Here is a 14,366-nt window from a genome sequence, read left to right on the forward strand (position 1 = left end):
AATGTAATGTTTTCTCCTGTTTCAATTCAATTCACAAACAAAATAGCTGTTTTGTTTGTGAGCTGAATAAATGCTGATCACCTAATCAACTGCATCAGTTGTGCCGCATGTCTCTTGCTTTGTGCTTTAAAGGGATTCTGTCATGGAAAAAAATATTTTTTTCAAAATGCATCAGTTAATAGTGCGGTTTTTTTTTTTTACAACAGGTGTTTTTTTAGGGCATGGGGAGATTTTGACCATTCTCATGCCCTATATCTATTTAGTTGTATAAACACATAGGGCCAAAATGCCTAAAACCACCCTAATGCTGGTTTTTATGAATCACCCTTAGAGGGATACTGTCATGGGAAAAAAACATTTTCAAAATGGATCAGGTAATAGAGCTGCTCCAGCAGCATTCTGCACTGAAATCTTTCTCAAAAGAGAAAACTGATCATTTTATATTTAATTTTGAAATCTGACATGGGGCTAGACATATTGTCAGTTTCCCAGCTCCCCCCAGTCATGTGACTTGTGCTCTGATAAACTTCAGTCACTCTTTACTGTTGTACTGCAATTTGGAGTGATATAACCCCCTCCCTTTCTCCCCCAGCAGCCAACAACAGAACAATAGGAAGGCAACCAGATAGCAGCTCCCAAGACAATATAACAGCTGCCTGGTATATCTAAAAACAGCACTCAGTAGTAAAATCCAGGTCCCATTGGGACACATTCAGTTACATTGAGTAGGAGAAACAACAGCCTGCCAGAAAGCAGTTCCATCCTAAAGTGCTGGCTCTTTCTGAAAGCACATGACCAGGCAAAGTGACCTGAGATGGCACCTACACACCAATATTACAACTAAAAAATACACTTGCTGGTTCAGGAATGAAATTTTATATGGTAGAGAGAATTATTTGCAGTTTTTAGAAATAAAAACTAAAAATCATAACAGAACCCCTTTAATGATGCCTCAGTTCCCTGGGCACCTGGATGAGCATCACTGATTTTTCAGAAAACAGGAACATAAAACTGTGGGCACAAAGGGATGGGTCTTTCCCTCCAGATATGTTAAAGAGGTGGTTCACTTTCATAATGAAATATGTAGTCATTTTTGGGCACATAAACATTTTACAAATTTACATCCATTACATAAAATCAACCATTGTACAGAAAACTGACCTGCAAAATGCAACTGAATCATATTAAAATCTCTTCAGGTTGGCACAGTCAGTAGGGATCGCCGACACCACTCCACAGTTCTCCCCCTTTCCCCCTTCAGTGCAGGTTACATCACAATGAGGGCACAGTGAGCTTCAAGCGCTTAGTGCTTACCTGTGACCCCAGACTGTTGTTCCGCTTCTTTAAACATGCATCAGTCTAGTGTATTGTTGCTAAGCACCAAACCACAAATCTTCATCTGCTTCTATGGGCATCCCATTCAGTATGGGCAGTGCAAGGGAATATAGACTGCATTATATAAATACTGCGCATGTGCACTACAGAGATGCCAAAGGGGAGGATAATAGTGTTGTGTCACTCTGAAAGCAACAAGTAAGCAACTAGAATGATTGGGCGATAACCAACTTAGCAACCCCCAGGTGATTTCAAGTTTCCTTATCTTTCATGAAATATGATTACATTGTAATATAAAAATCCTATTACCTGGGTAACATCTTTGCACAGCTTCTGCCTGTCTCTTCCTGTCTGCTTCTTTATGCTCTGGGTCCTCTTCCGGTGTGTGGGGCGTCTCATGAGTCCCATCCTCCCTACAAGGGAACTGCAAGAGATCTTTATATCCGCTCGCTGGGGAGGGGAAGGAAGACAGGCAACGCGGTATGATTTATAAAGTGGGTTTTGAAACGCATCAATAATTTGAGTGTGCACAAATAAGGTTCCTCACCTTACACATGGACTGGAGGTTCTGTCCTTAGATTCTTGCAGTCTTAACGGAGATTCTGTACTTTGTGGGGCAGGAGGTGGTACACGGGTCTGTAGGCCAAACAGACACTTCTTTTTCTTTATTTCCTTACCAGAAATGAACCTGAAGTAAAAGTAGAGTCTGAAAACTATAGAAATCACATATTTATCCCTATATTATCAAATTCAGTATTTAATATCTAACAAGGTATTTATAAATCACTGAGATTTGCATTCAAAGAGGTAGTATCAGTGATATGAACAGACAAATGAACGAACAAAACTAAATGAATGATCTCACTTCAATCAAAGAACAGGCTCCTTACCTATCCTTCTGAGCGGTAAGGGCATGAAGAAGGTGAGAATATCGTTCAGAACGAGGAGTGTCTGTCAGCTACGTCAAACATAAGGGAAGAAATAAGTATCATAAGAAACTCAGCACTATATCAATATATTATCCCAGAGTTCTAGTCTGCAGAAATATATTTCATGTCCAGTTATTATAAGAGAGTAAGAGGTGAAATCATTTTGTTGTCAAATTCATTGAAATACTAAACCTTGGGAAGCTGGAGTTACCCTTAACGCTAGGCCACGTGCTGTTTTCTCCACCTTGTGTGCAGAGTGAAAGGCAGATGCTATGTCAGGCTTTACACTCAAGTGGCTGTAGTCGGTCATATTGCCACTCTCCTGCTTTATGATAATTAAGTCAATTATTACCTGGACCCTTTCTGTGGATGAAAAATATCTAAAATTTCACTCTTTGGTTACTTTAAAGTGTCAAAACCCTTTAATTTTTTTTTGAACATCTGTGCTAAGGTCCAAGGGAAAATAGATTTTGACACAGTATTTCCATAATTCAAATTATCTTTGTAAGATACTAACAAACTCTTGGCTGCAGCTATGCACCAGCACATTGGAGTTAATAAGACAGTCTCTGCCTCAGTAGAGTTTATAATTTATAGTCCCCAACACACACATCAATTATCAGGAGCAAATTAACACAGTATCCAGAAAAAAAAACGACATTTTTGAGGCATTTTGTTCTATATATCAACAAAGTAACAAATACTAAAATATGTGTAGTTAAAACCTTACATTGAATAAAGTGCATTAGGTAATACTACTACAGTATAGTATTACACAATAGTTTCTTTAAAAAAATATTGTAAACACTAAGTACACAATCTGCCACCATCCTCATAAGGCAACTGTGAACTCATTTTTGCCACTTCTACTTACCTCTCCTAGAAGTAAACTATCCCAGTTTTCATTAACGAAGGAAAGGATTTCACGCTCAAAGTCAAAATATTTCTTCTTACAACAAATACTGAGGTGATATAAGACAAGATGTGATACATCAACCCTATATATACAAAGAAAATAAACAATATGATGAAACCACAGTGTGAAATAGGAGACAGAATTAAGTTAATGTAATTTATAAAGCAGACGACAGACGACAATTCATGGAAGTATGTGTTAGTGGTGTTAGAAATTAAACAAGAATTGTTTGATAATGATGAATCTTAAAAGTTGAATAACTCACTTGGGTGTGCAATAACTCGACTTTGTGGGATGTGAATAGAAACAGTTGGCCAACATAAACAGTGTGCTATATATAAGAAAACTCAAGTAAGAGTAACAGAGTGAAAAGATTTAAGTTTGTAACCCCCCAAAATGTAGCCTATTAAAAGAAAAATTCTAAGCAACTTTTCAATATATATCCATTATACATTTTCAATTGTCTTTCATTTTTGTTGTTCAATTGCTACTGTAAGACATATGTGTCACATACTAATCTCTGTATTTGAATCTAGGCTTGAGCAGAGCTGAATTCTCCTTCAGTAGTTCCAAGACTTACAGAAACAGACAGACAAATATTGCTTGCAGTACAGCAATAACAAATGTTAAAGGAAAACTATACCCCTAAAATGAATACTTAATATTATGTAAACGATCTGTTAATTAAGTCGCATATTAAAGAATCTTACCAAACTAGAATATATATTTAAGTAATCATTTTATATCTTTTCCCTTGAACCCCCATTTTATGATGGTCTGTGTGCTGCCTCAGAGATCACCTGACCAGAAATACTACAACTCTAACTGTAACAGGAAGAAGTGTGGAAGCAAAAGAAAAAACTCAGTCTGTTAATTGGCTCATGTGACCTAAAATGTTTGGTTTGTTTTTGTGCGCCGTGAGTCAGTTTTCTATTTATGATTACCTAATGGCACCTTAAAATAAAAAATATTTTATTATGAAAATGGTTTATTTACATAGTAAGTTACATAGTTACATAGTTAAATTGGGTTGAAAAAAGACAAAGTCCATCAAGTTCAACCCCTCCAAATGAAAACCCAGCATCCATACACACACCCCTCCCTACTTTTAATTAAAATTCTATATACCCATACCTATACTAACTATAGAGTTTAGTATCACAATAGCCTTTGATATTATGTCTGTCCAAAAAATCATCCAAGCCATGAAGCAGGGATTTACATATGAGCTGTTTTATGCAATATATTTTTTTTAGAGAGACCTACAATGTTCGGGAGTGTAGTTTTCCTTTAATTTACAAATTAACAATTAAAAACTCTAATGTGCATTGGAAAACTGCAAACAATTACCTTTGATTTCATTATGTAAAACATTAAGTAGTAAACTGCAACTCCCAATATAACTACAGCACCTCAATTGACGAAAGTGCTTTGATTTTTACAACTGCAACATCTACCAAATGTTGCAAAAGGAGTATGTGGAAGGGACTGAACAGTACACGATATACACTCACCATGCAAGAGGAAGTCTCCAAGTGTTTTCTGGACCTCTTGTACAGACTGAACACTCAAAAACATAAAACCTAAAATGATCAATAAAACAGAGGAAACATAAGAAAAAAGGCAATTGCAATGGGAGAGTGAAACGCTAGGAGCGGTGAACTAAACTTAAAGTTATTGTACTGAAAGGATGGACAACACAGAAACATGTTTTGCAGTCATTATAATATATAATTATAACATATAGTCATGGTTTGAAACTGGGCCTTAACTCCATTTTGGCTAGGTACTACAGCCATTCAAGACATATAAGCTGAAGGAAAGCAGAACTGGTAAATCAGTAAAAGAAAAAAAACCATAGAATAATAAACACTTTATAGTGGTATTGAAACACAAGAATTTCAGTTATAATAGAGAGAACGCACCTGTCTCCGTAGAGCAAAGGTTTACTCAGACATTGCGTACAAGACTCATGAAACCACTGGAGACAGCGACAGCACTGTAACATCTTCATGTTCCATCTAAGAGGACACACATATTTGTCTATATGTATGTACAGATTCAAACAAAAAAATTCACATCCACCACAATTACACCCTCCCACCACTCTTATTGCTATCCAGTTCCTTAAACCATACTTTCCAACACCACCCTCTGTACACTTGTTACTTACACCATACTTACTCTCCAGGCCCCCCGCAGTAGCAGTAACATTGTTGTTTATTTGTTAGGTGTAGTTGGTCCCACTCTAAAGACTTCAGCTGGTAGGGTAAAGACAGCTTCATATGCAGCATAGCGCGTGCATAGGGACCTTTCTTGAGTGCGCCACCTCTCTGTAAAAAAAAAAAAGCACAAGAAGGACAGAATGTATTTGACAGAGGTAGAAATGTATTCAAGAGAGGGAGATACAGACACACAAAAGGAAAATATACCTTGGTAGCCACAGCAAAGACACACTGCCGACACATCCAGGAGCTTCCAGGACAGTCTGCGTCGCATGGGACACTAGGAACATGGCATTCTTGATGATATGCTGTGAGTACATACAATGAAACAATCAATTTAAAATACTCATCACACTATAATGAAAACAAACAATGGTAAACTAGATTCAAGCCTCACCGTGTTTGCATTTCCCACAGTGAACCAGTTTGTTGTCTGGGGTACACGTCTGCGAGTTGCACACACAGCACAGCTGTTCTTTCCCAGGCACAGCAGCTGGAGTAATCAAAGAGGGAATGGCTGAGGAAACTGATCCCTTTCTACATGATATTATTTAATTTAAAAGTGAACTACACATTTAAGTCAACAATTTCTGGTTCAGAGTGTTATCCATTATTTTTCAGTGACTTGTGGCTTCAGACAGCATCCAATTCAAGCAATAGATGTTTAATCTAGGAGCTATGTCTGGTAAAAAACTACTATACATAACGCTGAAGAACCTTTTTTTTTTTTTTTAAAGATTTTATTTTTTTGTTTCATAATAAACACAAACAACATTACAAGTTATACAAACGTAGAGAGGAGGAAAGAAAGGTTAAGGAAAGAGATAGATTCTCAAGGGCCTTGAGAGGTGGGGTCTAGTGGCTTACTCATCTATATACTTGAGTATCTATACACCACCTTTTTATCTTTGCACTGTTACCCAGGTACCCCACACTGCATCCTCTGGGCAGCCTCTGGCTACATATGTCAATCTCTGTTTAGCTAGGGAATCATGGATTACAAATTTCCAAAAATTAAGTGAGGGGGCTGTCATAGATTTCCAGTGGAGTAGTTGAACTCACCTTAATAGCATGCTAGGCATTTTGGAGCATTCAGTCACATTTTGTAGATCTGTTGGCAGGGAACAAAATGTTCCCCATCACCCCTCTGAACTAAAAGAATGAAGTGCACTTTTGTGCAGCTGATTACTTACATTCAGATTATGTGACACTCTGGTTCCAAGTAACAATAGATGTGACAGACACAACACGGGGTGCTTTCAATTCAAAGTTAATGGAGGAGCAATTTAAAACATCTTTCCCCATAGCACTGAACTACAATATGCCGGGGATAAAATGACCACATATGCTATTACCTTAAAGGAGAATCAAACCCTAAGCCATAAAATGATTTTAAAATAAAGAAAAGAGTTTTAGTGACCCATACTTTTTCTTTCGCTTCAGAACTGCAAACTTACCAATGATAAACCATTGAAGTCAACATTTAACAATGTTTTAGGAATATTAAAAAATAAAGACTATTGAAGTGATTATCTGAGCCGATCCTCTGCACTGCACCATGAAAAAGAAACTCAAAGTATGGGCTAACCTGCCTAACTTTATCTGGGGCAAGATCAACTTGCTAAAAATGATATTCCTCCCTACATTTCTTTATGTGTTAGCAGGTCAAATATATTATATTCACTGGTGTCTCAGTCCAGGCCCCTTTAACCCTAATTTCCCACTACAGGCCATGATAGTAAGCTCTGTGGAATCCCTTAAATACATTCCCTTTTGCAAACAGTCAGATCTCTACACTGATCAACCAGTTATAGTGGCACCTTACAAGGCATGGATGGCAGTACTCAGTGTGCCAACTAGTGCCACTCCTCCTAACACCCCACTTACCCCTATGGTTAAACTCTTTTCTCCACCACCTCAAGAAAATAACCACATACAAAATTTGACCACAATGGGGCTTATGCACATTAGGGGATATACTAAAGCAGGGGTGCCCAAAAGGTAGATTGGGATCTACCAGTAGACATTTAGCTGATGATCAGTAGACACTGTCAACAAACAGCTTGTCTAAATCACCCTTTTGTTTCATGCTTTTCATTCAACCAATGATTGTTTGAACCTGATTCAAACAAATCCTCCCCTGATCCAGCTTACTTGTGCCGCAAGAGAATCTCCTCAAAAATATAACTTGGTATGGCGAGACTGGTTCAAGGCTACAGAACAGACCTCAATCCCAGGGGTATCAGAGTAACAGGGCCATTCCCTAATGGCTATAGGTAGTCTTACCCCTCCTCTTAAGATATATCAGGACAACCTATAGTCACGCTTAACCTTCTGCACAGTGTTCTATCACTGGTTGAACAGAATGAGAAATGTATAGAAACATTAATGTACGAATATTCTTACTACTGTACATTTTAAAAGAAACTGCAAAATATTATGGAACCAATAAATGTAGTTATTAACAAAACTAAAAACCTTAAAACAAGTGATCATCAATTCTGAAAAAAAAAAAAAAATTAATTAAAAAATTAATTATACCCATTGGGACCGCCAAGAACATTCTAAAATATACAATACAGTAGAAGACCAGAAAACATTTCAATAGCTTGGTGGTTAGCTGCTTAGCTCAACCACTACTCAGTACTTATGAATTATAACTCCAGTGTATATAAGAAATGAAGGTGTGCAAAATAATTCTATATGCAAACAAATAAGTCACTGTTGCTTTGGAACCACCCGTCTGCCTGGTTCACCAAATTTATGCACAGAATGTAAAAATAATATGAGGGAATGTTGCCCAGCAGTATAAAGCAAACCAATTGGTAGGCAGCAGAAAAAAATTAAATATTTTTAGGTCTATAAAGCTATTAGAGCATGAGGGCTTCTTGTGGTTGTTCCTGTGTGTGCACATTCCTTCATATTATTTATACTTAACATGTTAAATTGCTTTTAAAAACTTTCAGTGAATTCTATGTAGCTTCATACTTACGAGGGAAAATGTCCTTCCAAAGTACTGAAAACTGTGAATTATCTTCAAAGCGCACAAGACAAGTCTCCTGAGCACTGTCTACCTGCAGAAGAGGGACAAAAAGTTGACAAGAATAATACATGTGTAACTACATACCTCCCAACATTTGAAAAGTGGAAAGACAAAACCCATCAGCCCATTTAACCACGCCCATTTTATGACCACACCCCCTAATTACCATGTCTATTTTAAAAAATCTGGCAGGTTATGAAAGTGTGAACAAATTTCTGGGAGTTTTAGGGCCATGTTTTATGCGTTATAACAGTTTTGCGAATGAAGCGGAAACAGATGTTGGCAGTGGAGGATGCTAAGAAAAGGAATATGATCAAGAGGACGACAAGATAAATACAAGATAAGGTGTTATTAACCAAGAAAGAGAGCTATTAGAGGTGTAGGTGTAACTACAAAACCAAATATTTTTATTAGCTTTCTAAAATGTACGTTTATACTGAATAAGGTTCAGTTTCCACCGTCTTGTATTTTACTGTAACATCCCAGAAATCCTTAAAATCAAAATTCTAAATTGTTAAAGCCTGATACATTAGTTGCTGTCATTTCTCAGCAGCAGAACCAGGGTCTATCAAGTTAGGGACCGGGTATATTTTATACTGTGAGACATGAAAAAAGAAATTTAAAGTTATTTAATGTACAGTAAGCCTATTATATATTTATACAATACACAAAAGCCATGAATATCTTGTAAATTATATCCTTATAAATGGTGAGTTCTGATGTCATCCGTTATAAACGGTGAGTTCTGATGTCATTTCTGTCACATGACTTACTGAAATTTGTGTATTATAATAAAGTACCCCCAGTTGCAAAATATGAGGATATTAGAAATTACCTCGGAGTTCCATGACCTGTATAAAACAGCTCGGCCCTCAACCTCATGTTTTTATATGGTCATGAAATTCCTTGGTAATAATATCCTTATATTTTACAAGAGGGGGTACTTTATTCACTATAAATGAATAATAATAGAGTGTTATCCAGCCGGCCCGCACATCACTAGTAGTAAGCTGTAAAAAAAGACACGTAGGGGCAGATTTATCAAAATGTGAGATTAGAACTCACCACAGAAAAACCCAATCACTTTCTATTCATTCCTATGGGATTTTTAAAAGCATATTTATCAAATGGTGAAATTAAAAGGAAAAATGTATAAAAGGAATACATAAGCCGCACCTTCTTAACTATTCCCAAATAAAGTAGTCCATCTGTCCACCGTGCCAAGACATCCTGACCTTCCCAAAAACGAGCCAGTGTTTGGAAGCGTGGCCGTTTCACTACAGCAGGAGTCACTCTAGGGCTGGCAGGTGTGGTACGACTGGGTCGAGTTGAGGACTCCCGTCCCTCCATCACATTTTACAAAGATTCTGTAAGAGTAAATGAAAGGTCTTTCACAGCATGATTAATATACACATTAACATGTAATACACAGAGCTAAAAATCAGCCCTATTATATATTTAACAGGGGAGCAAAAACTCCAATAACGTGTTCTGTCCAATCTCTGTATCCTCAAGTGGTAGGATGTTGTACTCTAAGAGAATTTTCAATTGGTCTTTTTTTCTTTTATTTTCTTGTTTTTTTAATTATCTAACTTTTTCTTCAGCAAATCTCCAGTTCAGAAATTCAGTAGCTATTTGCTTGCTGGGGGTCTAGTTTGGCAACCAAGCAGTGGTTTTAAATTGGAAGATGAATAAGAGAGGGCCTGAATGTTAAAGTATAATATAAATTAATATTAAACTAATACAAAGTAATAACATAAGAAATAGGAAACTCTATAACATACTTAAATTTACCTTGGTGAACTACTCCTTAAAGCAGGGGTGCCCAAAATGTAGATTGGGATCTACCAGTAGACCTTTAGCTGATGACACTGTCAACAAACAGCTTGTCTAGATCACCCTTCTGTTTAATTATTTTCATTCGGATATTTATTATGTTACGGTTACAGAAAAAATAGTTGTTACAATTTTACAACATTTAGTTGATACATTTCTCAGCAGCATCTCTGTAGTATTAGCAACAATTGTATCAATTCTAACAGCTGCCTGTAATGAAACTCAGGGATTCTGCTCAGCAGGGACAAAGAAAAGAAATGTATCAACTAAATGTATCCATTTAGAACAGTTTACAGGGTTGGCGATCCCTGCCCCCTCCCAGAGCTGCTTTAGAAGGCGAAAAATGTCACTTTACACTTCAATATTAGAAAAATGTGACACACAGAAAATGATTGGAAAAAGTCGTTATTTCTGGTGATCTATCTGAAAAGTTGCTTGAAGGTGAACAACCCCTTTAAAGGGCACCTGTTGCCAAAATATATTATCCCCAACCAAAGGTGTGGGCTAATAAGGCAACAGTAGCCTTTTTGTTTTTTTTACATTGCCCCCACCAGCACTAGAACACTCGCACCAGGAAGAAGATCTTGTGGTGAACAGCCATATTGGCCTGCGGCATGGCACAAGTGGCGATTCGTATTCCGAAGTCGCCCGAAGTTTCCCGTGAGGCAACTTCGGAAAACTAAGTGCCGCGTGTGCCATGCCGCTATTTTATTATAGCCGGCGGAAGACAGGGGGAAGCCGTTCGGGGAGATTAGTCGACCCAAAGAAGAGGCGATTAAATCTTCCCGAATCGCCAGGTGTGCCCTTACCCTTAGAAGGCAAGTCAAATAGACAAGGACCCAAAGGATAAGCAGAGTTTATGGGTCCATAATGAAAGTCTTCCAATTGTTACTTTGCTTGTAAAATTGTAAATGCCTTAAATAAAAAGATATTTACTTATTAAAGATTATGGAGGGGGCCAAATGTAATAACTTTTACAAAGTTTACTACAAGTTATTAATTGATATCAAACAGCCAGATGTTTTTCTTTTAAACAACAGGCCACTAGTAATAGGTGAACCTGACCTGTTTATCAAAAAAAAAAATTCTGTTTGGCGAGAATTTTTTTCACCTATTGGAGTCTATGGGCAAAACGCTGCAAAAAAATTTGCTCATTGCTACAGTTCACTGAATGCTACATCCAGGGGCATAACTACAGAGAAAGCAGACCCTGTGACTGCAGGGGGCCCAATGAGACCCTAATTAATTAGTAATTTTAATATATATTGATATATTTAATATATATATCGATCTGGTTACAAAGGTCCCCAAAGCTAGCAACCATAAAATTCATGAGCCTGTGGGACAGGATTTTCTATCCATCCGTCAGTAGGAACTGCAGGGAAAACAAGTTTGAAGAATACAAAGTGCAAATGAAAAATAATGAAAATGGGAACAGATTGTCTTCTAATGAGAAGAGTAAGTATTAAAATTATTCTATTCAAAAATAAAAGGGCAAATCAATAGCAAGATAATATAAAATTAAGAAGTAGCAAATGTATTTTGTTATAAGCAATTTTTCCGAATTTCGAGTTTATGGGAGCTTCTACAAACTTTGATATTAAGGGTCAGGGCACACAGGCAGATTCGGGAAGATTAGTCGCCCAGCGACAAATCGCCTCTTTTTTGGGGCGACTAATCTCCCCGAACTGCCTCTCCGCCAGCTAAAATGAAAATCGTTGGCCGAAGCTTCCTTGTGAGGCAACTTTGGAAAATGAATCGCTCCGAGTCCCACCCCGCTATCGATTTACATTTTAGCCGGCTGGAAGGCAGTTCAGGGAGATTAGTCGCCCCGAAGAAGAGGAGATTTGTCGCCGAGCGACTAATCTTCCCGAATCTGCCTGTGTACCCTGACCCTTAATATTAAAGGGATCCTGTCATCGGAAAACATGTTTTTTTCAAAACACATCAGTTAATAGTGCTACTCTAGCAGAATTCTGCACTGAAATCCATTTCTCAAAAGAGCAAACAGATTTTTTTATATTCAATTTTGAAATCTGACATGGGGCTAGACATTTTGTCAATTTCCCAGCTGCCCCTGGTCATGTGACTTGTGCCTGCACTTTAGGAGAGAAATGCTTTCTGGTAGGCTGCTGTTTTTCCTTCTCAATGTAACTAAATGTGTCTCAAGTGAGACATGGGTTTTTACTATTGAGTGTTGTTCTTAGATCTACCAGGCAGCTGTTATCTTGTGTTAGGGAGATGTTATCTGGTTACCTTCCCATTGTTCTTTTGTTTGGCTGCTGGGGGGGGAAGGGGGGGGTGATATCACTCCAACTTGCAGTACAGCAGTAAAGAGTGATTGAAGTTTATCAGAGCACAAGTCACATGACTGGGGGCAGCTGGGAAATTGACAATATGTTTAGCCCCATGTCAGATTTCAAAATTGAATATAAAATAATCTGTTTGCTTTTTTGAGAACTGGATTTCAGTGCAGAATTCTGCTGGAGCAGCACTATTAACTGATTCATTTTGAAAAAAAAATTTTTTCCCATGACAGTATCCCTTTATGGGGCAGATTTATCAAGGGTCGAGTTTCTATAAACTCCCATAAACTCGAACTTCGGAAAAAAAATGACCAATTGAAATGTATTAAAAAAATGTGATTTTTTTAATTCGGATGAAGAATCGACCTGCAAACATTCGATTTGAGTTTTTTTCACAAAAAAAAATTTGATTTTCAAATTCCACCAAACGACTCCAAATTGATTGTAGGATGTCCCCCATAGGCTAAAACACCAATTTAGATGGCGAATAGTCGAATTCGAATTCTTAAAGGGACAGTACATGATAAATTTCGACATTCGAATTTCGATTTTTCTTTTTTTAAACTTGAATCGAATTTGGTCTACTCCCTAGTCACATTACACTGAAATAAATGCGAAATTGGAATTCGATCCTTGATAAATCTGCCCCTAAATGTTTTGAAAATGTTCAGGTAATGAAAGTAGAAATAAATATGAATATTAAAAAGCTTTGAACTTCAGGCATCAATACTGGAGGATTTAAATGAGAAACTTTCACAGCTCCAATGAATACTGCAGTTCTTCTTCTATGACTTGTTGTAATGATAAATACAAGCCGGTCCCAATAGCCCATAAAGTTTCTGCAGCAGGTCCCAGCATGCTCAGTGTCACGTCTCTTTCCGGAGGCGAATCAGTGCCCCAGGCTCTCATGACAAGTGAATGAGGTCTGACTGAAGCTTTTGACACAGAGACGAATAGAAATGGTGGCCTGTATTCAGCCTGCAGCTATCAAGCACCAGACATTGCACTAGACTACCCAGAACAGCAGGTCACAGCAGTTAACGTTGATAGAACTAAACGTCAGTCAAATATTTGTAACGCCCGCATGTATAAAATCGCCCCCTTAAGACGCATGCATATTAAATCCACATTTTATGTCTCTTTTCAGTAACTGCGTACCTTATCAACCGCTAGATGCGGCCGCCATTTTTGATGCTCCAAGCCCATCCCACGCGTGACGTCCACTTGCTTGGCTCGAAATGCCAGTGCAGTTTCTTGAGGGCGGGTGGAACCGGGCGGTGCCCAGGGGGGAAAGCCGTGGAGGCTTGTGGCGTCTGACCCAAGGGTTTTGATGCTTTTTCATATGGACGGACGTGCCACTGCGCGCATGCGTAAACTGTGGCTTCTGGTGCCATGAGAAGGTCGGGCGCTGTAGCATTTTTAGAAGTGATGGAGCTGTTTTGTCTATGATTCAGGTTCATTGTTGAATTATGGCCACTCATACTGGGTGTCTAGAGCTCTGTGTGTAGGGGTGGTTTCCGCAGGGGCGTAACTACAGAGGAAGCAGACCCTGAAGGCCCAGGAGGTATAAGGGCCCCATTAGGCCCAAATAATGAGCAATTTCAATGTGTGTTGGTAGAACAGGACATCCTCTGGATATGTTTGGGGCCCTAAAATTAATTTGCTGTGGAGCCCAGCAGGGCCGGAACCAGGGGTAGGCAAAGCACCGATTCTGTCATAGGAGCCGATCCTGCAATGCCGCCCCCCTCGCCGGCTTACCTGTAGGGAGGGGAGTAG

The 14,366-nt window shown here is 38.3% G+C and overlaps 1 protein-coding gene across 2 annotated transcripts in view; it reads right to left on the reverse strand.

The window, feature by feature from the left end:
* Positions 1 to 13,922, reverse strand: part of phf1.S (PHD finger protein 1 S homeolog) — a 28,036-nt gene extending 14,114 nt beyond the window's left edge. Inside the window, exons 1-12 of one of the 2 annotated variants that reach the window (XR_001932964.2) lie at positions 13,749 to 13,922; positions 9,625 to 9,815; positions 8,398 to 8,479; positions 5,803 to 5,898; positions 5,613 to 5,713; positions 5,365 to 5,513; positions 5,106 to 5,201; positions 4,695 to 4,763; positions 3,139 to 3,262; positions 2,226 to 2,293; positions 1,883 to 2,023; positions 1,645 to 1,748 (exon numbers count right to left, since the gene is read on the reverse strand). Coding sequence is in view for 1 of the 2 variants with exons in the window: in XM_018233196.2 (XP_018088685.1) it covers positions 1,645 to 1,759; positions 1,883 to 2,023; positions 2,226 to 2,293; positions 3,139 to 3,262; positions 4,695 to 4,763; positions 5,106 to 5,201; positions 5,365 to 5,513; positions 5,613 to 5,713; positions 5,803 to 5,898; positions 8,398 to 8,479; positions 9,625 to 9,798 (1,215 nt within the window). In the remaining variant the exon portion in view is untranslated. Of the gene's footprint in view, positions 1 to 1,644; positions 1,760 to 1,882; positions 2,024 to 2,225; positions 2,294 to 3,138; positions 3,263 to 4,694; positions 4,764 to 5,105; positions 5,202 to 5,364; positions 5,514 to 5,612; positions 5,714 to 5,802; positions 5,899 to 8,397; positions 8,480 to 9,624; positions 9,816 to 13,748 lie in introns of both variants that reach the window. The other variant, XM_018233196.2, reaches the window with a different exon arrangement.
* Positions 13,923 to 14,366: the final 444 nt, after the last annotated feature.

The sequence above is a fragment of the Xenopus laevis genome, chromosome 8S (genome assembly GCF_017654675.1).
Source record: "Xenopus laevis strain J_2021 chromosome 8S, Xenopus_laevis_v10.1, whole genome shotgun sequence".
Lineage (NCBI taxonomy): Eukaryota > Metazoa > Chordata > Amphibia > Anura > Pipidae > Xenopus > Xenopus laevis.